The sequence below is a fragment of the Squalius cephalus genome (assembly GCF_949319135.1).
Source record: "Squalius cephalus genome assembly, chromosome: 4".
NCBI classification, from domain to species: Eukaryota; Metazoa; Chordata; class Actinopteri; order Cypriniformes; family Leuciscidae; genus Squalius; species Squalius cephalus.
This window is the reverse complement of record NC_137125.1, coordinates 14985174-15012776: the sequence shown is the minus strand read 5'-3', so window position 1 is coordinate 15012776 and position 27603 is coordinate 14985174. Positions and strand designations below refer to the sequence as shown.

General features: G+C 36.4%; 2 protein-coding genes across 2 annotated transcripts; one reads left to right on the top strand and one right to left on the bottom strand.

Annotated features, from left to right (window-relative positions):
* Positions 1–782: 782 nt before the first annotated feature.
* On the top strand, positions 783–21875 carry LOC307156989 (uncharacterized protein; the record flags this gene model as incomplete). Its single annotated transcript, XM_079868719.1, has 4 exons — positions 783–974; positions 2159–2227; positions 3860–3973; positions 21753–21875. The coding sequence occupies exons 1-4, from the start codon at positions 804–806 to the stop codon at positions 21873–21875; spliced, it is 477 nt and encodes a 158-aa protein (XP_079724845.1). The 5' UTR covers positions 783–803.
* A 2611-nt stretch (positions 21876–24486) lies between these two features.
* On the bottom strand, positions 24487–27306 carry LOC307156988 (uncharacterized protein; the record flags this gene model as incomplete). Its single annotated transcript, XM_079868718.1, has 7 exons — positions 27243–27306; positions 26645–26742; positions 26507–26548; positions 25454–25504; positions 25180–25233; positions 24638–24933; positions 24487–24558 (listed from the first exon to the last, which is right to left on the bottom strand). The coding sequence occupies exons 2-7, from the start codon at positions 26739–26741 to the stop codon at positions 24487–24489; spliced, it is 612 nt and encodes a 203-aa protein (XP_079724844.1). The 5' UTR covers position 26742; positions 27243–27306.
* Between the last annotated feature and the right edge of the window lie 297 nt (positions 27307–27603).

Genomic DNA, 27603 nt, shown 5'->3' with positions numbered 1-27603 from the left:
AAATAATGGGTGTGAGCATAGACCCCTGCGGCACTCCACATGAGAGTTGGGCTGGCGAGGAAGAAAAATGACCAAGTTTTACAGAAGTCCATGAAGAAGTGAAACTCCTGCTAGCTGTAAAACAACATAAACAAATTTATGAATACTTACTACGTTACTTACGAACTACTACGTTAATTATTGTCTTTTGTGGTTTTATTATCTTATTAAAGGGCCAGTGTTACTACCCCTCATAACCACCTGAGCTCCACCTGCTTCCCCTTTTATTCTGGGAAACAGTATAAGCCGTTACTCTTATCTTACTCCTACTTACATCGGCTTATTTCAGAAGAACAGAACAGAGCAAAGTGCGGTAAACCAACTGAAGAGAAGATTTCTTTCCGGTAAAACAGCAAATTATATACTTACTCTTACTATCTGACCACTTTTGCATTGTCTGCATTTTTTTTTTTTTTTATTAATGTATGGATTTATTTTATTTGGTAATAATATATATTGGTTGGTAGGGCACTTTTATAAGTGTCTTTAGAAAAGAAAATCTGCTAAATGTAAATGATATAGATCAATTTAAACATGAGCTGTTTGCATATTCTCTGGTTTCAAGGTCTAATTCAATTTGATGACAATAATTTAACCAATGATTGAGTGCATTCATAAGCATTTTAATAAAATGAAGACCACGTTTATGATAAATAAAAAATATTTTAATGAATAAATAAAAAATAGAAAATCAATTTTAAAATCATATCTACTCTCGATTTACAATGATTTTGTACAGGTCAATTTCAGATTCAGAAAGAAGAATGTCTCACACTGTCATACCCGTGAACTCTTCGACGCTTGTCATCCAGTTTCAACCACCGACACAAACTGGGACAAATGTTCCTGTGCCTGTTTATGGACAACAGCTAGCAGGAGTTTCACCTCTTCATGGACTTCAGCCATTTCTGAAAGGCCAACCAAAAGCCCTTGGGGTGAGAAATTGTTCATAAACCCAAATAATTGTATAATTTTTATGCAAGTTTGTCAGTGTGAAGTAAGGAAAGTACATAAATATATATATATATTTTTTTAAAGGGGTACTCGCATGAACAAAGCATACACATTTTTTATTGATTAATGTGACTCAATGTCTTGGTGACAATGCAGGAAAGACAGCAATATAAGAGAAGGTTTATTATTTACAGAGTAAAGTATTAAACATGTATAGTCTATCAGCCAGTCACAGTCACCAGTTAGAGTGCCTTTGAAAGCCACCAGACTATTGATACTTCATTACCAATAACTCACTGCCCGGGGCCTGGTTTAGGTGGCTAGCCAGGTATGTTTCAGTTTAGTTTGCGCCAACTCTGGGGTTTAGGCACCATTAATGTGGTTTGGCTTTTAGCAGTGTTCATCGCCATAGTAACTTGCGCTCCACGGGTAACCTGGGGCAGGTTATGTTCCAGGTAAGAGGTGTCTGATGCGATACGCACATGTCTGATGCGATAGTCACTCCACCTGTTTCTACTCCAAATTCAAGGTCTCTACATAGCAAATGCTTTTTAAAGACAAAATCATCTGGCTTTTAGTAGCCTAATCCTTATTTAGAATAATAATTTTGTATTATATAGATATTATTTATGTAATTATTATACCCTTAATCAACCACACGTGTATAATTTTAGTTTATCCATTATTATTAAGCACAGTTTAAATGATTAAATATATAAAGGTAATATAAATACGTTTTAGAGTTAATAGATGACGCTATAAATGTGTTCAATTCTCTATACCTTTATCAACTGTATAAACTAACTTCACAACTAAAAGAAAAGTCTTGCTATATCAGTGCAAGTAATAGTTGTGAAGTTATTTTATACAGTTTAAATTTGTTTAAATTCTTAATATTTTTCAATCTCAGTATATTCTTGAGAAGAGAGACGTGAATCGCAGTTTCTCAGCATGTGATTGGCTGTTCGCTACTGATGTCACACCTAAACTCATAAACTCAGGATCAAATCCCGAGTTGACAGAAAAGTTGATGATCAGCAAAGCCTGGTTGGATTGGTTTGGTTTTGTCAACTCAAAACTTATCCTGTAACCCTGAGTTTGTTTACCTTCCATCATAGTACAGGCTGCTCTGTCACATCTTGATTTTTGTCTTCTCTGCTCTCAGTACATCATCGCAGGCTCACTCTGCATTGCTGCAGAAAACAAACTGAATTCACCCTCCAGTTTGTGTTTGGTATGTACACAACACTTCTTATTATTAGGTGTTTAAGCACCAGAGGTACTGGAACCTAATTGTGTTTGTACTGATTTCTTCTTTTTCCACCATAAAAGTGTATGGGCATCAGTGACCATAATTCACAGTAAACCAAAATTTGTCAGGAATGGCAATGCTCATTTTTCGCAAAATTGAATTATCTTTAAAAAATGCAACACCCAAAATAATGAAACTTAATAGACATAGACCACAGGACATTTTTAGAATTCACACCAAATTGTGTATTGTTTGCTGTAAAACTAAATTAATTTTTAAAGGGGTGGTTGAATATGATTTCATTTTTGTAACTTTAGTTAGTGTGTAATGTTGCTGTTTGAGCATAAACAACATCTGCAAAGTTATGACACTAAAAGTTCAAAGCAACGAGAGATATTTTATTTATAAGAAATCACTTTTTAAGGACTACAACAAATGGCTGGTAGGGACTACACCACATTCCTCCCAGGTTAGTGACATCACCAACCCTAACATTTACATAAACTAAGACTCACACTTTACATCCTATAAACCCCGCAACACGATTTATAGATTATCAAGATAGAATATGCTAATTAATGACTAGACGATAACTACATTTCAGCTACATAAATTCACCAACTAACCATTCATAAATGTTGTCTACATGATGTCACTTCTTCTTGAGTCTCTCCATCATTCTGACTTTGGTTTGAACATAAAAGGCTAAAAGTTTTTGAAATTTTCAGTGCATGTCTGTGTGAGGTAAAAGGACACAAGCTGTTGTAGCTCTGCCCCCTGTGCTGGGAGCAGCAGCTCATTTGTATTTAAAGGGACCGACACAAAAACCGTGCGTTTTTGCTCACCCTCAAAAAGTGACAATTGTAACATGCTATATAAAAATATCTATGGGGTATTTTGAGCTAAAACTTCACATACACACTCTGGGGACATCAAAGACTTATTTTACATCTTTCGAAAAGCGTATTATACCACCCCTTTAAAAGATACATTTCAATGGTATCCTTTACTCATCTACATGAGCCATTGGACTGCGTCATTGGACCCTGATATCAAGTGTATTAATCATATTCCATATACTTTTCCATCTATGTTAACAAGCTAAAGTTCTTGCTAAATTATTCATCTAGTTTTTTTATGTTGTTTTTTCTACCTACAGGTGAAAGGTTCACTTGGAATGAACATTTGCAGTGCTATAACTGCAGGCTTTTCCATTATCATGATTTCATTGGATTTGGCTTCAGCGCCAATAACTTATAATTGCAACCATTATTATGATGGTTGTAATGGAAAGTATATGGTATGTCACCAACTTTTCAATTCACATTTATTTAGTAATTACAATTAAGTTCACTGCCTGGTCAATACACTTTTAAAAAACATTTCAGAAGTAGTTTATAGATCCCTTGCTATTACTGATCATTTACAATGCAAGAAGGCATTATACATTAATTTTAAACTCAGTCCAGTTTGACATATAAATATGGTTTATTACTATATTGAACCTCAAGGATGATAGATTCTGAACTTCTGAACAGCCTGTGTACTGATGTGAGTGCTAATCATCAATTATTTTGTCATTATTATTTGTGCTAATGTTTAATTCTCTCTCAGACTCTCTTCTGGGGAATCAGTGGTGTATCAATGGTATTCGCCTTCCTTCAGTTTATCATCTCCATCTCTCTGTCAGCATTTGCCTGTAAAGCCACCTCCTGCTGTTCTCCACAGGTGAGTGATGCGCCAAGTTACCAAACTTTTTTTTTTTGTCAGCAATGGAAATGGTTTCTTTTAAGGGTGTTCACACTTGGGTTCACGCTTTACAGGAACCAACAAATACTACAATACAAAGTTACAATACGAATATTTATTTTGTAAATTCTTCATTTTCAAATGTTCAAATCCTCAAGCTTTTAACATAAAGTTTAAATAAAGCAGTCAGTCAAGTTTGCATTATTTGGCCAGCGAAATCCCATCACCACCTTCAGGTGGTGTCGGCCGGAAACCGACGATTTATTCGATCGGGCCAACGGTGAGGGTGGTCAGCCACAGACGGTGTGACGCAGCTGTAAACTTCCTGTGGCATCAAAAATGCAATGACTAAACAACATTTGGATCCGAATGCTAGGGCGTCCCCCCCGCCTGAACAACACAAGAAGTAAGGGTGTAAATCGGACAGTTAATCTTTTAACAAATGAGTTAAAATCTCCCGGAATCTAGAGCGAGCGAGCAAAAGCGCGCATGCGAGACAGAGATGTTCCAAACCGTGTAGCGCGCGCACGGCAGAGAGAGAGAGAGAGCGTGTGTGTGTGTGCCTCATCAAGCGCTTGTAAGACAGAGAGCATCATGATTGGCCTGTTTCAGCAAATCAACCAATCAATTGTCAGTGTGGGCGGGCTTTTTATCTCTTCTCCCGAACCAAATGAATCAGTTAAGTCTATCTAGACACAGGAGCGCTATGGCAGAGGGAGAGTGGCCCAAAAAAAAAAAAGTATAAGACACATTTTACGGCAGACTACACGGAAGTGTACCCCTGTCTTATAAGTGTCAAACAAAATGACAGTCTTGCACGCTGCACTATTTGTAACAGCGAATTCAGCATTGCCCATGGTGGGTTAAATTATTGCAAAAGGCATGTTGAGGTGAGTTCAACAAGTTTCATTTCATGTGTGCATATTATTCAGGCCGGTTAGTTGCCAAGGCTACATGAAAACAACAAACACCTTAGACCTGTTTGTTGCAATGGACAATAAATAAAAGCAGTTTACATAAATAGTATAAGCAGCTTATATAAATAGTAAAAGTAATCTACATATTTAAAAATAATTGCATATGCCTATAGCTTATAGAAATAATATATTATGCTTTTATATCTTTTAGGGACCACAACATGTTAGGGAGGCTAAGCGCAGGGAAGGCTGCTCCAATATATCTCAGTTCTTCCATTCAGAAGGTGACTACAGCTGAGATGTATTTCACATCTTTTATTGTGGAACATAACCTGCCATTCCAGGTGTGTAGGCACACAGGAAAGTTATTTAAAAAAATGTTTCCAGAAATATTATGCCTGCTCTTTCACTAAGAAAGCAGCTATGATGAACCTGGCACTGGAACCTGAGTGTTCAGAGGATTTGTACAGGTTAATCCGGACAGAAAAAAGGCCATACAGTATTATGGTTGATGAAAGCAATGACATCATGTGTGAGAAGGAGTGTGCTATTTTAGTCAGCTACTACAGTGAAGCACAGGATAAGGTGACAGTTGGATTTGTAGACATGCCAGTGTGCAATGATGCCAAAGCTGCCAGCATATTCAACTGCATTGCATCATCCATGCATGACAAAGGCCTTGAATGGTCTAATTGTGTAGGATTCAGCAGTGACAACTGCAAATGTCATGATTGGTAAAAACAACTCCTGCATGACATAGCAAGCGGATTTGTTGTGCCAAAGGTTTTGAGAGAGCTGAAATTGCAGGAGATAGATGTGAGCAACCCTGAAATTCACTGTCCAGATGAAGAACTTTTTGTTGGGTTCTTGGCGAGGAGGCATATGCTAAGTGAGGAAGCACTCTCCACTCACAAGACGAAGCAATTCTTCAAAGATGCCAGAGCATTCTATGTCAGAAGCTTTCAAAAAGTAAAAGAAAAGTTCCCAATGAGAGACCAAATCTTGACAAATCTGTCAGTGGTCAATCCAGAGAACCAAGATGATGTGAAACCAGAGCAAATTTTTGGGAGGGGTTCGGGATACCTCCCTGAAATGACTTTTTGCAGGTTGGGATGTCTGCCATGGTGCATATACATTTAGCATACTATGTGGGGGTGGTGGACTCTTTTCTCTTAAAGATGTCCAAGCAGAAAGATAGGAGCGTCCTGTTAACAGCGGTTAAGATAATTGTATTTGTAAGGTGAACATAAAATGTTACGTGCCACTACTGGTGAACGAGCCATTGTAATGTCAACTTATCTGAAAGGTCTGACGTAACAATAAAATGGCAAATGAACGTTATTGTATGAAGCATTGTTTGTTTACATCAGGTTACGCCTCTCGTTATGAAAACAATGTTTGGGATACCACTATCAAAACTTCAGTTTGATTTTGGATGGTCACCAAATAATGGTAACTTAACTTTCCCTGTCTGTCCCTACTTTCTCTTTTTACAATAAATCCTGTGATGTCACACGCTGTGGTATTGCAAGATGGCGGTGCCCTTGCTTCAAAAGCTATAACAAAACATACTTTTTTCTATAAAACGGTTACATTTATCATGCTTGTTATATATTTTTTTTATTGGAAATGAGTTTACTAAATGTAAACTTGAATGACTACTTCATTTCCATTTTATACTTTAGTCCACAAAAATGTTGGAAATTACGTGAATGTAAAGTGAACTTAACACACATTGCATTACCATTATAAAGGGGTCATCGGATGCAAAATTCACTTTTATTTGGTGTTTGCATATAAATGTGTCTTTGCAGTGTGTGGACACAACAATCATACAATGAAAAATCCATTCACTTCTTTTTTTTTAATCCTCAAAAAGCTTAAACACCTCAATAATCAAGCCGTTTGACTTTTCTGAGCAACCTGTTGTCAAATTGCTCATGCTCCGCCCACGACCACTGATGGACGGTACGGAATTAGCATATTTACGCCCTCAGCCATTTGTATACTGTCCGCCAAGGCAGGTTGTCAAGGCAGCACTTTACATGTCTTCTGTCAACATCCCACTTGGAAGAGAGGGGTGGGGTGAGCAGTTGCTCATTATCATTTAAAGAGACAATCACCAAAATGGGTCACTGCGAACAGAGCTGTTTTTGAGGAGGTAAAAAGTGTGTTGTTTTACACTACCATTAAGGAATTTTAACCAAAGTGTGTTACAAACTTTACATGAAGACCCTAAAGAATCATACCAACCTGTGAAAAATGGGCATCCGATGACCCCTTTAAACTCGAAGCACTTGCAGAGATGGAGTTTGGGAGAATCAACATTTACTGTGAACCGAGCTGCTCTAAAAATGTGGTATTATAAGCTGCACACATCACACGTACATGATCACAGTACAGCTTTCCACTGCAACTACTAATTCAATGGTGTACATTTTTCCCTACTTAACCTGATATATATATCTTTATTGTCCTTAAAGCACCATTTCTTGCAACTACTCATTTCCAAATTTGAAAGCTAGTAATGTAGGTTTTAGACATAGATATGCAGAGATTAAGCGAGTATGAATTACCCGAGTCTGTGTGTGTCTCTCAACAGTGTTCAGCAGCAACGTCTCTACAAATAGCAAAACTCCAAGTTTAACTGCTTCAAAAACAGCAACATTACCATGAGGATATCATGTAGTTTTTCGGTTTCTTTTTCTAAATGAAAGCATATGGTTCCACACCAGGACATTTCAGAAGGATTTTTGCTTTTTTCTACTCCATTTGAAGTATATTGATGTCTATAATCCTGTAATACTGAAACTGTCTGTCAGTGTCTTTGCATGTGTGGCATTTCACAGTAAGAAAACATAAAACTCTACATGTGTATTTTTCCAAAGGTGCTGTTTGTTCCACAAGTTTTAACTCAACAACCCTGTTGTTTTGGGCACAATCACTTCCATGATATTAACAACTCAGAGGTAAGAGAAGCTTGTAACCCCAGTTTAATTAGACTTTGACTAAAATAGTACTCAGAAAACAAATTCCACAAAACAATGAATTATTTGAATTTAGTGTCACTACATATGAACTGGAATGGGTGCATTAATTGTTTAATATTATCAATAAATAAGTCATCTGTAAGCAAAGAAGCTGATCATATAGCTTTTTTTTTTCTTTTAGATATCCATGGTCAGCAACCCTGCCATGCATCTCCTTCCTGCAGAAAATCCTCCACAATACAGTGAATTTAAAGAATAAATAATAAAATAGAGGTGACGGAGTTCAGGTGGGACACAAGGGTTTTCCCAGTGATTTCCAGTCCATTATCTCTTTATCATTATTCTTTCATTAAAAATGAGAACATGACAGCAAAGGAAAATCACTAGATCAGATAATAATTACAGATTTTTAACTCACAAATGTGTAAACGATAACTATTCAAGAACAGACACTATTTTACGATTTTCTTTCTTTGGTTGAGTTAGGAAATTTGCCAAATCATCAGTGAAACTGGATAGATTGTTTTGAACAACTAATTGCTTAATACAGTATAATCTGTAAGAATAAAGTATTCAGAATAAAAAAAAATGGCTTATTCATATCTCTCTTTTTTTGTTCTTTCATTTTTTTTTTTAACCAGGCAATTCACTTAAGAATTAATTTGTATATACAACAACAGCCTGGCAGGAGAATATCAATCTCTTGGAGGAAATACAGACATATTTATGATTAAAACTTAATTAAAAGAAGGGTGATGGAACTGTGTGTCAATCAATCTTCAAAATAGCCTTCTTTTTTTCTTTAAATGGGTGGTATAATGCCCTTTTCACATGATGTAAAATAAGTCTCTGATGTCCCCAGAGTGTGTATGTGAAGTTTTAGCTCAAAATACCCCACAGATATTTTTATATAGCATGTTAAAATTGTTAACAGAAAAACACACCGTTTTTGTGTCTGTCCCTTTAAATGCAAATGAGATGCGTTGTCTTTTTACCTCACACAGACATGCACTGAAAATTTCAAAAACTTTTAGCCTTTTATGTTCAAACCGGAGTCAGACAAAATGGAGAGACTCAATAAGTGATAAAATGTAGACAACATTTCTGAATGGTTAGTTGATGAATTTATGTAGCTTATATGTAATTATCTTCTAGTCATTGATTAGCATATCTGTCATGATGGGTTTATGTAAATGTTAGGGTTGGTGTTGTCACTAACCTGGGAGGAATGTTTTGTCTCTACCAGCCATTTGTTGTAATCCTTAAAAAAAGATTTCTTTAAAAGAAAATATCTCCCTTTGCTTTGAACTTTGAGCGTCGTAACCTTGCAGATGTTGTTTATGCTCAAACAGCAACATTACACACTAACTATTATTAGACCGGCCATCGCAGTCTCGATACACTACCGGCCCACCGGGAAAAGTCCCGACTCTCCCGATTGCCACTAAACTACTGTAGCCTTTATTCTGGCATTGGCTTGGCCATCTACACCTCTTTCATCCCACTATACATGAATAATCTACCTATTACTAAGTCTTGTTAGAAAACAAATAAAAAAACTATTCTTGGGACCTTATGTGAATTCTTTTAACAAATTAGAGTATGGAATAGAAATCTCCTGCAGCAGGTGGACTAGAGCAACAAGTAGCATCAAGCTACATGACACAATTTAAAAGATTAACAACCAAGGAAATCCCACGTATCTGGAAGTCTGCATTCGTGGTTCCTTTGTTGAAAGGGGGTGACTCTACTTTATTAGATAACTACAGACCTATTTCAAAGCTTTGTATTTTGTCAAAAGTTTTGGAAAGTTTTATCGGTGAACAATTGACACAGTATTTATATATTCATAAACTTTTGTCAATCAACCAATCAGGATTTCGTAAAAAACAGCACCATTACGGCTGTTCTAAAAGCTCTAAATGACCTTGTGGGATCCCTAGATGAAAAGCAGCACTGTGCATGTCTTTTTATTGATTTAACTAAATTTTTTGCTTTTGACACAGTGGACCATGAGATTTTGTTAGATAGGCTTAGAAGTGTTGGTTTGTTTTGTCGTTTAAAACGTATTTAAAGGGAAGAACTCAATGTGCAGGTGGAAGGTATCATATCTAATCAAATCAAATCTGCTCTCTATTGTGCCTCTGTAGAAAGTGGTGAGGATGGGAGGGGGGAGGTTTGCCCTTCTAATCCGACGCAGAAAGTGCAGATTAATGTTAATTGCTAATAATGTGTTTCTTAGTTCTTCATTACTATTTGTATGAATAAACAACTTAGTGTAAATAAATATATAAAATACAATATATAAAAAGTATAATTGGACATCACAAAAACAAAACATTTATTAAAATATAACTGGACATCACAAAATGAAAGAACATAATTTAAAAATGTTCGTGGTGCCTTCCTCTTTCGCCTGGCAAGGCGAGACTTCAGTGACCTCCTTTCTGCATATTTTTTTATTTATTTATTTTTTACCCTGGGAGCTAGTGGTTGGGCAGGGGCATCTCCATCAGGGGCATCATCCTCAGGGGGAGCTTCCTCAGCCTAATGTCAAAAATAGACAGTAGAAAAGTTTATTAGGAAATGAACTATGACTGGGCGATATGATGATTTTGAATTGTAAATTCTGACGTTTATGGCAAGCCGTTTTAACTTTTATTAATTTCCAGGATATGAATTCTTTGATATCAACAATTAGTCCATGAGCCAGGGCCCCAAATTTGGTCCATCGGTATCAACGGGGGGGCAAATGCTATCATTGTTTTTTGGCAAGGTATACACCCCTAGTATTAGAAAAATCACGATAGCAGTGCAGGGGTGGTAGCGAAATCACTTTTTTGAGCCATTGAAGTTACTAACCCCCTAAAATAAATTCCGTTTTTGAAATCTGGAGTATATCTGGTTTAGGCTCATGCTAGGGATATTATCAATATTCTATAATATGGTGCTTGGTATCGTTGGAAAGGGGACCTTTTAGGCTTTCATTTAAGCCCAGTACTGAATCTGTCTGACAAACACAGAGGTCACAAGACTTCTTTAAACCAGAAATAACACACATTTTTTCACTATTTCCGCCTAAACTGTATGCTTTCTTTTATCCCTGTGGCATGAAAGAACACCATGGACACAAAACTCAACAACTTCAATACTCAAGGCACTCTGATGACTCAGAAAATGTATAATATACCCATACTATTTATTTGTGAGAGCCTTAAATTAGACTTGTGCAGCCAGCAGAAGTCTTCAAAATAGAATAGAGCCAATAGAATGGACAAATAGAATACCCTATTAGTCCAGGGCCAAATGGCCTATTTATTCATGTACAGTTGTAATAAAAAGTAATTGTTTCAATAGTGTAGTCAATGGTGTTGTAAACATAACACTTGTAAGTGGTTTAACAAAATATTTCTATCATGTATTTTGATATTCAAATATGATGTCAGAAAGTAGCTCATGCACGGAATTTTGATGGATTTTGACAGTTTGACGAGGTTTTGTCAGTTTTGTGAAAAGATTGTTGGTTCAGTTGACTGGTTATAACAACACTACCAACTATGTCATCTTCAAACAACTTCCATTGAGTTTCAGGGGTATTAAATGTAAGTACAAAATACTTTTTCTCTTGTGCTTGTGAATTGGTGGGGAATAGTAGCAGTAGCTAATGTAAGCTTGGTGTTTTTCACACTTAGTATACTTCTTTTGAACTTAAAATAAGAAAGTATACTTTCAGTCTACATTTTATGTACTTCTCAGAAATATACTTAAAATTACACTTCAGTGTAGGCCTACTTGATTTATACTGAGAGAAAAGTCCAGGGCCCATATTCATAAAGATTCTAAGAATCCTCTCAGAAAACTCTTAAAGGACAAGTTCGGTATTTTACACTTAAAGCCCTGTTTTCAGATAGTTTCTGATTAAAAAGAACGGTTAAGATTGAAATTTGGACACATGTTGCTGTCCCGAGAATTTAAGGTTTCTATGGTAGCACCCCCCCACCTCCACAATGGCTGCATAGGTGCACTGGAAAAATCCTTCCTAAAACGCATTAAACTTTCGTTTACAAAGACGTGAAACTCACCGAGTGGTCAGGGGTGTTCACTGATATGCTCACACAAAAATCGCTGCAAAAGATGCTTTCCAACAGGTGTTTTACCATTCGTTGTAAAACTGTGGACCTATTCATCCAAACGCTTCACACTTGTACATTCTTCTGTCATCTCGTACACTGTCATCCATTGTCTGCAACACATTTTTTCTCCCTCTTCGTCTTTCTGCCATGTTCTCCTCTGCTAAAGAAACTCTTCAGCCTCTGAAAAGTCCTCGTCCATACTCCTTACAATTTTGACTTTAAGACCTCTTTTAAGGGTTAAGATGCTTTCTGAAGTACATTTTTCTTTACTGGGATTTTTTTCTTTAATTTTAAGAGTAAACGCCCACATTTCTAAGAATTTTCTTAGAATTTTGTCACTAGGAGCTACTCTTTGCATTAAGATTCTTTATGAATACGGGCCCAGGTATATTTGGCCTGTACTTGAACTCAATCTTTTGATCCAGATATGCTTAAAAGAATAATTAAGAATTCAAAGTATACTTGTCTTGTAGTTGTGTTAACTCTTTTGATTGAGTAGTCAATTAAATATACTTTTTTTTACATAGTTTTTCATATACAGTCTTATGAAACTTACATTGTTTGAAAATATTGATTAGAATATTGATATAAAACAGATATGTTTCTAATTCTGCATATCTGAATTTTTGTGTAGGCTAGTCCACTGGTAGTGTATAGCAATTTACTCTAATTCTACTTTTTTGTTTAAAATGTTGCCTTTCTTTATGAAACTTACTAACATTCAAGTGTTGATTAAAAAAGGATGCATGAAGCTAATACAATGTTTTTAAAATTAAAGAACAGTTAAAGGTATTTTTCAAGTGCAAAAATAATATATAAATAGTAAACTATAAGTATAATGTTATGTTCACTTAAAGAAAACTTACAAGTATACTTGTAGTATAAGCTACAAAACTAGTAGTTTACTGAGAGCACACATCAGTGTGTACTTTCATAAACTAAAAAATGTACTACTTGTATTAAAATAGTAAACTACTAGTATACTTATAAGTTCACTTGTAGTACAGATGCATTACAAATGAGAAAACTAGTTGTGTACTTAGTTTACTACTCTTACAAATACTAAATACTAAAAGTGGGCCAATTTAGTCCCAAGCAGTATTGAAATAGTACACAAGTTTACTACAAGTACACATTGATTAGTATACTTACTACATAAAGTATACTTAAAAAATATACTTGAAAATTACTTAAGTATACTTCATAAAATGAACATGAAGACATGCACTTTTATAATGGATAGATGTACTTTTTTGATGGACAGATGCACTTTTATAATGGATAGATGCACTTTTATGATGGATAGATGTACTTTTTTGATGGATAAATGCTCTTTTATAATGGATAGATGCACTTTTATAATGGATAGATGCACTTTTATGATGGATAGATGCCCTTTTTTGATGTATAGATGCACTTTTATGATGGATAGATGCTCTTTTATAATGGATAGATGCACTTATATGATGGATAGATGCTCTTTTATAATGGATAGATGCACTTTTATGATGATAGATGCACTTTTATAATGGATAGATGCACTTTTATGATGGATAGATGCACTTTTATGATGGATAGATGATGGATAGATGCACTTTTATGATGGATAGATGCCCTTTTTTGATGTATAGATGCACTTTTATGATGGATAGATGCTCTTTTATAATGGATAGATGCACTTTTATGATGATAGATGCACTTTTATAATGGATAGATGCACTTTTATGATGGATAGATGCACTTTTATGATGGATAGATGCTCTTTTATAATGGATAGATGCACTTATATGATGGATAGATGCTCTTTTATAATGGATAGATGCACTTTTATGATGATAGATGCACTTTTATAATGGATAGATGCACTTTTATGATGGATAGATGCACTTTTATGATGGATAGATGCTCTTTTATAATGGATAGATGCACTTATATGATGGATAGATGCTCTTTTATAATGGATAGATGCACTTTTATGATGATAGATGCACTTTTATAATGGATAGATGCACTTTTATGATGATAGATGCACTTTTATGATGGATAGATGCACTTTTATGATGGATAGATGCACTTTATAATGGATAGATGCACTTTTATGATGGATAGATGTACTTTTTTGATGGATAAATGCTCTTTTATAATGGATAGATGGACTTTTATAATGGACAGATGCACTTTTATAATGGATAGATGCACTTTTATGATGGATAGATGTACTTTTTTGATGGATAAATGCTCTTTTATAATGGATAGATGGACTTTTATAATGGACAGATGCACTTTTATAATGGATAGATGCACTTTTATGATGGATAGATGCCCTTTTTTGATGGATAGATGCTCTTTTATAATGGATAGATGCACTTTTATGATGGATAGATGCTCTTTTATAATGAATAGATGCACTTTTATGATGATAGATGCACTTTTATAATGGATAGATGCACTTTTATAATGGATAGATGCACTTTTATGATGGATAGATGCACTTTTATGATGGATAGATGCACTTTTATAATGGATAGATGGACTTTTATAATGGATAGATGGACTTTTATAATGGATAGATGCACTTTTATGATGGATAGATGCCCTTTTTTGATGGATAGATGCTCTTTTATAATGGATAGATGCACTTTTATGATGATAGATGCACTTTTATAATGGATAGATGCACTTTTTTGATGGATAGATGCTCTTTTATAATGGATAGATGCACTTTTATGATGATAGATGCACTTTTATAATGGATAGATGCACTTTTATGATAGATATATGCACTTTTATGATGGATAGATGATGGATAGATGCACTTTTATGATGGATAGATGCACTTTTATAATGGATAGATGCACTTTTATGATGATAGATGCACTTTTATAATGGATAGATGCACTTTTATGATGGATAGATGATGGATAGATGCACTTTTATGATGGATAGATGCACTTTTATAATGGATAGATGCACTTTTATGATGGATAGATGCCCTTTTTTGATGGATAGATGCTCTTTTATAATGGATAGATGCACTTTTATGATGGATAGATGCTCTTTTATAATGGATACTGTAGATGCACTTTTATGATGGATAGATGAACTTTTTTTTTTTTTTTCATATTTTATTTAAAGCTTTTCACATTTTTTACAGAACAACCCCCCACCCCATGCCAGCAAAAATAAAAAATAAATAAAAAAAGGAAAAATCAATAATGATAAATGCCTGTCAAAAGTGCATATACACACAGAAACATACAATATCCATTCATACATGTATACATACACACATTGCAAACCTCTATACATACATTAAAAGATACTTAAAAGAAAATGCCAATACAAATGTTTACCCAATTATGAAGAAAAAAAGAATGATTGCACCCTGCAAGATGCTATATAATCTACAGTACCACGCCTATTATAATATATGTCCAGTCTGTTAAATTCCATGATCCCCTTCCAGAAATTCCATAAAGGACTTCCAAATCTGGAAGAATTTCTTTGGTTTACCAGCAATTTCATATCTGATCTTTTCCATATGTAGTACACTGCTAAACTCTGTAAGCCACAACTCAAATTTAGGTACAAACTCTTTGTTCCACGTCAGCAAGATTGTCTTCTTCGCTATTGTCATCCCATATTGTATCAACTGGATTTGATTAAGGTTATAGATCTCTAAAGAAGGGGCCCAACCTAATATTGCAACAAGGGGATCATGAGGAAAATCAGTTTTAAGTACCTTTGAGTAAAAACAAAAAACCTCAGACCAGAATTTACATATTTTTGGACTGAACCAGAATAAATGAGCCAATGTACCTTCATTAGACTTGCATTTAATACACAAAGGTGAGACAGAGGGATATATAGAATGTAATTTTGTACGAGAGTAGTGCAGCCTATGTACAACTTTATATTGTATCAGTTGAAAATTAGAGCTGATGGAGCAAGATCTAACACCTCGGAGGGCCTCGGCCCAGGAATCTTCTGAGATATCTATACCCAGGTCTTTTTCCCAGGATATCTTTAAATATTGTGTACGAGGAACTCTGGAGTTATTTAAGCATTCAACAAATTTAGAAACCAGACCCTTCATGTCAAGTTCAGAGGTCATACAATAATAAAGATGCTCAGGGGATTTATAGGTTTCAAAATTAGGTATATTACTTTTAACATAGTTTCGTACTTGTAAATACCTGAAAAAATGAGAGGGGGGTAGTTCAAACTTTTGTCTGAGCTGAGCAAAAGACGCAAATACATTGTTAATGTATAAATCACCTATCGATACAATTCCTTTTTCTTTCCATGATAAAAAAGTTGTATCCGTCTGCGAGGGAGGAAATGCATGGTTATAGGCTATAGGAGTAAGAGAACAAGTTTGAGGGAGTTTAAAGACCTTCCTAAGCTGATACCACACCTTTAAAGAATTTACAATTATAGGGTTACAGTTCTTAAGTTTTCTAATAGGTTTATTTTCTGCAAAGAGTAAAGCAGGGAGGGAGGAGTCCTGAATATCCCGCTCAATAACGAGCCATGCAGGAATGGTAGTAGTCAATACCCCGGGATATGCACTACGCCAATACATTAACAACCTGTTAAGCTTCACCAGTGCGTGGGCGCACTGAAGCGTTTTTTTATTTATATAGTTCAAAGTTACTATCAGATTTAATGTTATACCTTGACAAACTATACATCATTAAAAAGATATAATACTCAAGTTTCAGTATTTGACCACTATTGTATTCTGAGAAACTTATAGTGACAGTTATGTCTTAATTTGTGTCAGGAGTTATGAAATGAAAAAATGAGTCGATACCTTTAATATGAATTATGCGCGTCAGTCGCTTCCATTCATAAAAAACTCCCGTGCTGTCGTCATGACAGCGATACACAAAACAACGTCCTTCAGGGCTTTTAGCTCAAAAATGTGCAAACTTGGAGAAATATTGATATATTCTCATAGATTCATATTTCTAAAGACAGGAATAATATTTATTGAATTTATACCCAAATGCGTCGATGTAATCATTATGATCGCTTCTTACTGAGATGTGCAGTGTTTTCAATTCATACCAATAGCCTGAGGGCGCTATATGCACAAAAAATAATCCATATATGGGACATGAAGAAGAGCCATAATCATGTGACATTCCAGGACGTCACTGCTACACACAAAGCTACAGAGATCGTTGTAATATGCAGATAAAAGATGTTTTGAAGACAAATGCTATGATATTTGATTTGCCTGTGTTCTTCAAGCCATGCCAGGTATTTTAAATTTTGTATTATATTTATAATGTAATGCTAATCGATATAGACTTTATCATCGTGCATAAAACTATAAATAATGTTTTCTGTCTGATTTTTTTTTTATCTGAAGCCAAATTATATCACAGAAGATTATTTAAAACACTCGATTGCGTTATGAAGTAAGTTTGGAGCACAAACATGGTTTTAATCTCATAAATGGTCGTGTATTGATGGTGTGCTAAGCTAACATGCTAGCTAGCCCAGGTGCACCTGCCACCAGGGGTTATTCTTTTATGAATTTTGTTCTAAATAAGAATGCTTACTGATATGTTTTAGTGCATTTGACCACTATTTAGTGCACTTCAAATGTGAAGTGAGAACTTTGATAAAAGAAATTAGGGATTAAAACCCTGTGAATAGCCAGTCGTTAGTAACTATAATGCAGACAAAAGAAATGCATATTTCGAGCCATAACCAGGCTGGAGAGGTGTGAATGTGTGCAGGGGGAGACTGAGACTGAATGGGGCTCGTTTGCACCACAAAACAATAGAGACAAAAGACTGAATGGATGCTTAGAAGACGACTAAACATCAGTAGCATTTTTAGAGTAGCCTAATCAAAATAAAGTCATGACATGATCTTGAAAAACATTTAACTAAATACAGAGTTTTAGACTTATTATCTTCATATTTTAAATATAACATGGTCAGACATGTGGCTTTAGCTGTAGTGCATTTCTAGATTGCTCCAGTGCCAACTTCAATTTTATTTTCATTAATATGTTTCATAAAAAAAAAATTCTAATAACTTTACAAAACTTTGAAGCTATTTAAAAAAAAAAAAAATCATTATGACAATAATTAATTCTACATTTACAATAAACTACCAGGTGTCAGCTTTCAAATGAGATCATACTTGTGCTTTTAGTGCAAAGGGTTCATGAACTGTATCTGTTTCAGTTAGGGTATGTCATTTCTGGGGATTTTTCAAAAGTGGGGTTGCAGCTTAACAGGTTAAGGCCCTTAAATTGGCTGCCCAATAGTAGTGTTGAAAACAGGGAAGGCCTAAGCCTCCTACATCTCTCGCTTTACAGATATGGGCTTTAGATATACGATGGGCTTTATACCCCCAAATAAATGGCATGATCACCGAATCAAGTGTCTTAAAGAATGATTGGGTTAGAAATATTGGGACATTTTGAAACAAATAGAGAAACCTGGGTAAGGTAACCATTTTGATTGCGTTGACGCGACCAATCATTGTTAAAGGAAGTACTCGCCAAGTCTCTACATCACTCTTCAGTTTGTCTATCATAACTTTATGATTTGTTTCATATAAATTTTTGAAATGTCTAGGAACAGTGATACCAAGATATTTTAATTCACTTACAGTTCTAAAGGGGAGGTTATTAACAAAAACTGGATCCATTGTTTCATATAATGGCATAAACTCACTTTTCTGCCAGTTAATTGTGTATCCAGAGAGGGTACCAAACTCCCTGATTAGGTCGAACAAGAAAGGCAGAGATCTCTCTGGATCTGAAAGAAAAAGAAGAACATCATCCGCATATAATGAGATCTGGTGTTTTACACCCCCCATCATAACAGGAGAAATATGCTGATGATTTCTTATACTTATCGCTAAAGGTTCCATCGCGATAGCAAAAAGTAAAGGGCTCAGTGGGCAACCCTGACGGGTACCACGATGAAGGCGAAAAGAGGGTGATCTGTTATTGTTTGTGAGAACAGAGGCGGAGGGGCAAAGGTACAACATCTCAACCCACGAAGAAAAATTTTGTCCCAGTCCAAATTCTTTGATGGTGCTTAATATGTAGGACCATTCCACACTGTCAAATGCTTTATAAGCATCCAAGGCTAGAATGGCTATTTTATCATGTTTTCCTTTACTCCTATAGACAATGTTCATGAGCCTACGTACATTATGAAAAGAAAATCTCCCGGGAATAAAGCCTGTTTGGTCTTCATGTATTATTGAACTGATACATGTACTTAACCGGTTTGCTAAGATTTTAGTAAATATTTTAAGATCATTACCAAGGAGGGAAATGGGTCTATAAGAGGAAGGGTCCGTACTATCTTTATCTTTCTTTAAAGTCAGTGCAATATTGGCCGAATAAAGTGTTTCTGGTAATTTTTTGTTTTCAATAGAATTTTTAAACATCCTTAACATCAAGGGGCCAATTTGATTAGAAAAAGCTTTATAAAATTCTATGCAGAAACCATCAGGACCAGACGCTTTCCCATTGGGAAAACTTCTAATGGCTGTAAAGACTTCTTCCAATGTGATGTCTGAATTTAAGTTTTCCCTCGCATCTTCACTGATTTTAGGAAGTCCTAGGGAGCGGAGGAATTTTGTAATATCGACTGAGCCTACAGTACTTTGAGAGGAATATAATTCCTGATAGAATTCCCGGAATACATTATTTATTTCTGTTGGTTTGTTGGTCAAGGCCCCGGATTTAAGCTTGATGGTTTTTATGGTTCTACTAGCTTGTATGCCCCTAAGTTGACGAGCTAACAAGCGGTTGGGTTTGTCACCTAGTTCAAATTGTCTCTGCTTTACCTTTGATAAAAGGGTACTAATTTGGGCAGATAAGAGTGTATTATACTCATATTTTAGCTTCATAATACTCGCCAAAGTTAAATTGGACGATGTGAGTTTGAACTGATGCTCTAGCACTGGTAGCTCCGTCTCAATTTCTGAAAGTCTTTTGCCCCTCTGCTTTTTCAATTCTGCTTGAAAAGCTATAATTTGGCCTCTAATGACAGCTTTAAGAGCTTCCCATAATGTTGAATCAGACACATCCCCCTTATCATTCAAAGTAAGAAATTCAGTAATATGGGTGGCAAAAGTTTCCTTAAAACGGTCCTCATTTAATAGAGTGGGATTAAAACGCCAAGAGTAAGGGGAGTTATCAATCCCAAAGTCTACTGCAATAGAAACCGGGGAGTGATCAGATATTAGAATATTATGATATTTAGAGGATAAGATCTTGGAGGTTAACTTGAAATCTGTTAAAAAATAGTCAATCCTTGTGTATGAATTATGAACATTAGAAAAAAAAAGAATAGTCTTTGTCAGTAGGGTGCTGAAGCCTCCAAATATCAAGTATATTAAGTGAATGAATGAGATTATTAAGAACAGTAGCTGAATTAGAAGGTTTAGGAGGGCTGGGGGAGTGCCTATCCATAAAAGGATCCAAGATGCAATTGAAGTCCCCTCCAATAATAAGATGAGTGGAGTTGACATCAGGAATGATATTAAAAACAGAGCGGAAAAAATGTGGGTCATCGAAATTCGGAGCGTACAAGTTCACAAATGTAACATGTTTCTCTAAAATTGTGCCAGTCACAATAAGATAACGACCATTGATATCCTGTTTAGTGGACAAATGTTGAAAAGGAATATTCTTGCGTATTAATATAGACACACCACGGGCCTTCGAAGAGAAAGTAGAGTGGTACATTTGGCCTATCCACCTACATCTAAGTCTGTGAGCACAGGAATGCTTAATATGAGTCTCTTGCAGGAACAATATGTCTGCATGCAAAGAATTTAAATGCGTGAAGACTTTAGATCTTTTAACAATATCATTTAAACCACGCACATTCCAGCTCAGAATATTCAAATGCTTCTTAAGGGAGCTCATTTAAGTGTAGTTTGGGGTAAACCACAGGGTAAAATAAGTGACAATTAAGTACAGGCATAGGCATTGTTAGATGTGCAAAACAAAACAAAAAACGAATAAACACAAAAATAAACTGGCATAAGTTTAACCCAATAAACTCGCATCTCGAACCCCCGCGAGAATCAAAATACCCCATTTAAACGTGGGACAGCCGAACGGGACACAAAGAGGAGGGGGAAAAAGGATAAAGCGAAAAAGAAAACAAAAATCGATCGACGACTTAACTGCTTTTAACCTAACCTAACAACAACACACAGCTCCGTCTCCACTTGTAATAGTAAGGAAAAAAAAAAAAGAACTTCGCGTATAAATAAACGAATGCACATTCTGTATCGTTACCTATAAACAAACACAAAAGCATAAACACCTGAACAATCTTCAGACATTACTGTCCTGGTCATTTTTTAGTCCTCCTTAACTCTTCCGAGTCGCCGATCACGCCGGCGTGATCAAATCACATGACCAGTTTAAGACGTCGAAGCATAAAAACAAAGTCACGTTGAGCGCTGCTGTCCACTTCTGTCGAAAGTGCTGGCTTGAAACTCTATTTTACTTTTTGTTTTGTGTTGATAGACCAAGTAAAAACGGAGATATGATAATTTAAACTTTATATAAAAAAATATTGAAAATATTGACGCGTTCGTAAAGGAACGCAAGATGGGATGCGACAGGCGTTGCATTTATTCTCATAACTTCGGCGGTTTTTGTCATAAAACAAAACGGAGAAAAATGTGTGAATCTGCTGACTCTGTTCTTCAGGCTGCACATTTTAGGGAGTGGAGGAGGAGCCAACTGAGCAAAGAAGCAAAATTGAAAGGCGCCCGCGGGAGTCGGGAGATTGACGGAGTAGACAGAGAGACATATATCGTCGCTGCCCGATGAAACTCACGTATGTCCAAAACGGTTACTTTTCAGGAAGTGAAAAAAACATCGTATTTCAAAAGCAGTTGAATGTAGCGTTATCATACTTGGTACGGCATCTTTGAATGTAACCATATTCTTGCCAGTGTAATGATATAATCCACATTTGACCAAAATTGAGTTTAAATGGACATACGTGTATATTTTACAGTAACGGTGGTCGATACGCGTTCTTCCGATCATTACTGAATGGCCAAGTCGCGTTTCATATTGACAGATGAATACGCTCAGTTTATTAAATAGCCTACGTCTTAGTTTATTAAATACGCTTAGTTTATTTAATATTAATTATAAATGTATTAAATGTCTCTTGCAAACTATGAAGGGACAATGAATCACTACACTGGCATGGTAATGCTAGACAGATACTTTGTTTGCACAGTCCTACCGTAATTTTGTCACTCCTAGACGTACGTCTGGCGTCAGGGGGGAAACGTTTACCTCGATGAAGGAAAGTCATTGTCTCACCAGGCTATGTTTATTTGGCAATGTATTGCAGAAAAGAAAAGTGAAAATGAAGATGCAGTTCCAGTAAACTCCAGTTACCAGTTCATGTTTATTCTTCAGGTGATTCAAGCAATACCAACTAATCAGACTCAATACTGACATTACAGGTGGAATTATAAAATAGCAAGAGGCATTAAAGGGATAGTTCACCCAAAAATGAAAATTCTGTCATAATTTACTCACCCTCAAGTTGTTTCAAACCTGTATGAATTTCTTTTTTCTGCTGAACACAAAAGAAGATATTTTGAAAAATGTCTGTAACCAAACAGTTGATGGACCCCACTAACTTCCATAGTAGGAAAAAAAAATACTATGGAAGTCAATGGGGTCCGTCAACTGTTTGGTTACAGACATTTTTCAAAATATCTTTTCTTTTCAGAAAAAAGAAATTCATACAGGTTTGAAACAACTTGAGGGTGAGTAAATGATGACAGAATTTTCATTTTTGTGTGAACTATTCCTTTAATGCAAGATTTTAATCATGTCTTTCCGGTCAGAATTGGCTGATAGGAATTCCAAAAATTTCAACAGATAAGACCAAGTCATTTTAAAACATGCACATAAACAATTACATGACAATACACAATAAATAGAACATTTAATTAATAAATTAATCAGTAAGTCAGGACAGCTCATTCATCCAGGTAGTGAAATTGCATCACTCATGGTCAAGTGCATTGTAAAATGGATGAAAGTCCTTGGGTAAAACATGTTTCAGTTCTTGAAGGTGCTTGAACTTCAGGGCTTTAATTTTTGGGGCGGATGTATAGAGTGGGGCCACGATGACACACGTCTTCCTCAGGGATGGGGATGTGAAGGGTTGCCAGTTGTCAGAGTGTAGTAATTTAAACTCTATACTGCCATCCACATTGTATCTAATAGATAGATTAAAGAAAAGAAGGGGGGAGGGGTGTCGGGGAAGGTCACAGAGATAAGAGGGAACCAAAAGCATGTTTAGATTTATGAAACAAAATATTTTAATATGATATGGCTAATGTTTCATGTATTTGTGAAAAAGTGTGTTAAAAAACAAACAAACACCTGACTGCTCGAAGGTCATGCACCGTAGGATCTCCAACTTTGCTACCAGGTCGGACTGACTTACAGATGTTGACTTTGCTGAAGTCTTGGAAAAAGCTGTAACCAACATACTTCACCTCGTATGGTTTTGGACTGGAACGAGCTCCTCGAATAACTGCAGCATACTCAGCTGGAACATGTATGTCACGGTTTCTCAACTTCCTCTCAATCACACTGTGCACAGAGTCACATTCCATTTGTGTGTGACCTCTTTCAAGGTACTTCTGTGTCACACGTTTCTTTTTCTCAGTAGCAAACTTTAAGAGGGCATTGCTCAGGATCAGATTTCGGTTTTGATAACCACACCCATCACTCCAAAGGATGAATTCATTGTAAGTGGGGTGTGCTTCAAGGTAATCCACAATGCAGGAGGCGAACTCGTTGGCAGAGACCCCAGCTTCACCCTCATGCCAAAGGTAATTTTTTGCTTCATGTGATGCCATATTGTAGATGGTAAAATTATGGACACCAAGCTTCATTTTGTAGTACAGGGCAGACGCTTGAAGCTTTGGGCACAGGAGAAGGCCCTGCAGATCCATGCATGCAACCAAGGTGGTGTTGTTTGCAAGTTGTTTGTCCTTTACCTTTTCTGCTCGTGCGTCGTCCTTTTTAACACAGTGTTCCTCCCACACGGCAGCCTCGATGTTCCCGGCTTTGAAGGCACAGCAAGTGTCACACTGATCTTTTTTCGGATGGAACAGAGAAAGATTTAAATCGTTGAAGGTGTTAGTGAATACTTGCCGTGACAGAGGCTGGATGCTGTTGTCTGCACATGATTGCTTATACTGTGTGTGGAGATGACTGATGGACTTGAAGAAAGGCTCCAGGTACATCTTTGATGAGGAGGACCTGCAGTAGTGCGATGGAACTTTTGGCAGATCCAGAAGGAAGTCCTGCTCCTCTGTCTTTAGGAAGTCCTGCTCCTCTGTCCTTACACTCACTCTCGCCATCTTCTCAGGACTTTCCCCTCTTCGCCCAACCCACTTTAAAAAAGTCCACTGCTTGATGCCAAGTGTAGACAGGAACATCCTTTGACAAACTCTGAGCCTTTTACCATCTACACATAAACAACAAAAGAGAGATGCTGACCTCCGAGATTGAACCGCTTCTGTCCGGCGCCGCTTGACATCACTCACCTCCACCGATGTTTTCACATACATTCTCCTCTCTTTCCATTCCAGTTTCCCCCAAAAATACTTGAAAATTTCCTCCCTCTTCCCTTCATCAATTTCGGAGCAGTGTAGTTTGCTCGATTTCTGGCAGGACACAGACTGGCACCGGCCGCCCATTTTTCTTTCTTCTTTGATGACAAATTCATTTTTTTTCCGTCCAAGATAAGATTGGCCCCTCATTCTTTTCCTTTTCTGGATGTTACCCTTCCAATTGTCTGGGTTGGCCCTCTTCCTTGACCTTCCTCGATTATCAATGGCACCTTCATATGATTAAAATAAAAATAAAATAAAAATGATGTTCTACAAATGCACATTTCTCTTACATGGTTTCTTAGCATGTGGATATATGTGTGTGTGTGTGTCAGTGTGTAGGCATGCATTTAAGTTTGGCATTGCTGTTTGTGTGTGTGTGTGTGTGTGTGTGTGTGTGTGTGTGTGTGTGTGTGTGTGGCTGAGCCCACTAGTAGCTGACAGAAATGTAAAAATAATGACAATAAGTTACTCACCTTCATTGACAGGTGTGTAATCCGGCTCATTTTCTGGATCGTGTTCAAGTGAGTCTTAGAATAATAAAGAGGAACACATTTAGTACAACGGATGCACTGTTCACATCATTCAGATATAAGATTGCATTCATTTTGACTGGTAATAGATTAAATACGCTAGATTTGTAATTAGTAATGGGCTTTAGTCTTTAAGTCCTACTCAAAACTAATGTGAGGTGGAGGCTGTAGTATAGTTTAATCTGAGAAGAAGAAAAAGAAGAAGAATAATACTTACCCTCACTGGCAGCTATTTCGGAATGATTTTCTTTATCACTTTCCAGAGAATCTAACAACAATAAAGATAAAATGCATTTAGCACACTGAATAGCCTACAATGTTTGAAGAATTAAGAACTGAGCTTGCATCAGTAGCTATGACCAGCAAATGTACAGTAACTATACATTTTGAATTCTCTGTGATTAAAGGGATAGTTCGCCCAAAAATGAATTTAAGCCATGATTTACTCACCCTCAAGCCGTTCGAGATGCATCTCTTTTCAGACGAACACATTTTCAGTTGTTTTAGAAAATGTCTTAGATCTTTCAGTGGTTATTATGTGAAGCAATGGGGTCCGGCTGCTTCAGGTCCGAAAATGTGCCTGCATCCTTCACAAAAGTAATCCAGGGGCTCCAGGGGGATAAACGAAGGCCTTCTGAGGATATTCCGTGAGGTTTTGTCGTAAAAATATACATATTTAAAACTTTATAAACGAAAATAACTGGGCTACGTCCTACGTCATACGCCAGCATCCATCTCCAAATGAACGCGCGCCGACCACCGACCGCCACCGGAAGCCAGTTATTTTCGTTTATAAAGTTTTAAATATGTATATTTTTATGACAAAACCGCACGGATTACCCTCAGAAGGCCTTCGTTTACCCCCCTGGAGCCGGATGGATTACTTTTGTGAAGGATGCATGCACATTTTGGGACTTCAACAATGTGGACCCCATAACTTCACATTATAACCACTCAAAGATCAAAGATATTTTCTAAAATAACTGAAAATGTGTTTGTCTGAAAAAAGATTGACATATGCATCTCGAATGGCTTGAGGGTGAGTAAATCATGGCTTAAATATCATTTTTAAAACTTTAAAATGTTTTAATTTAGCCACATACAATTTGATGGGTTAGTATTTGGAAATGCAACAGCAGTTTCTTGGATCAAGGGAACCAAAATAACATGTGTGACAGTTTCACCTTAATGTGCAACACATCAATAGGCTTTAGGTTGCTGTATAGGTAGCTGCTACTGGGAGAAAATAATTTAAGCCTAAAGTACCTACCCTCATTGGCAGCTGTCTGAGAACTGTCACTTTCAAGTGAATCTAAGAATGACAGAAAGGAAAACTAGTTAACATTTCAGTAATGAATACAATGTAGAATTAACTGTTTGGCTGACTCAATTCTATTTTCCTACAAACCTTCCTCCTCATTGTTGACCCTCGCAATCGCCTCAATAACAGCCCTATCATAGTTAACATTCATCAATTCACACAGCTCCTTTACAGAGACAGACATCCTGAAGGAAGGGAGAAAAACAGATCAGAAAAAATATAGCGCTATGCCCAGTCAACATTGTTTCACTTCACTTCGGAAATCCGTGCGTTAACATCTTCACAATAAAAACGTAGCAAGATAACTCTAGTGCTGGAAATTCTCAGCCTCTGGCAAGCGGTGATAGCAGTATGAGTGAGGCATGTTCTAGTGACAATCAGACAGTAGCATTACAGGCTATAATTTGATCAGTTTGACAAAGAAAAAAAAAGTTTTAATCTTATCAATGAGACCGAGTTTATTTACTTACTAGCAAGCAAACTAATCTGTGAAGAACTAGATTAGAACTAAACTGTGGAGAGCTTCAATGTCGTACTTTCGTCAGTCAGGTTCACAAATATAAAAATAAATAAAAATATTCGGTGACAATCACTTCGTCTAGACCATTTACCGATAAATAATAGTTGTGAATGTATAATAAACTTGAGAACAGTTGTCAAAAACAAACGTTTGCTGATACTTTACCTCACAGTGTTATTCGGCTATCCAGTGCTGAGCTTCGATGAAACTTCACGAGACCGGCGAGATGCTTCCACAGGGCGGGAGATACGCGGCGTGATTGACAGGTTTGACACCAAATGGATATACGTGAAAATCAGATGACATGATTTCACAACTTTTCATTGGCCATTTAGATATGTGAAGCATACTGTATACGGAAATGAACCTGGACATTCAATCCGTCGAAAAATCTCAAAATCGGCAAAATGGACATACGTGGTTTTCATCAGACAGCGACGATATATATCTATGCGCCAGTCTGCGCACACGTCACACACCAGGATGTGCTCACGCCCTCAGATCACTTGGACGTGGTTGTGTTATA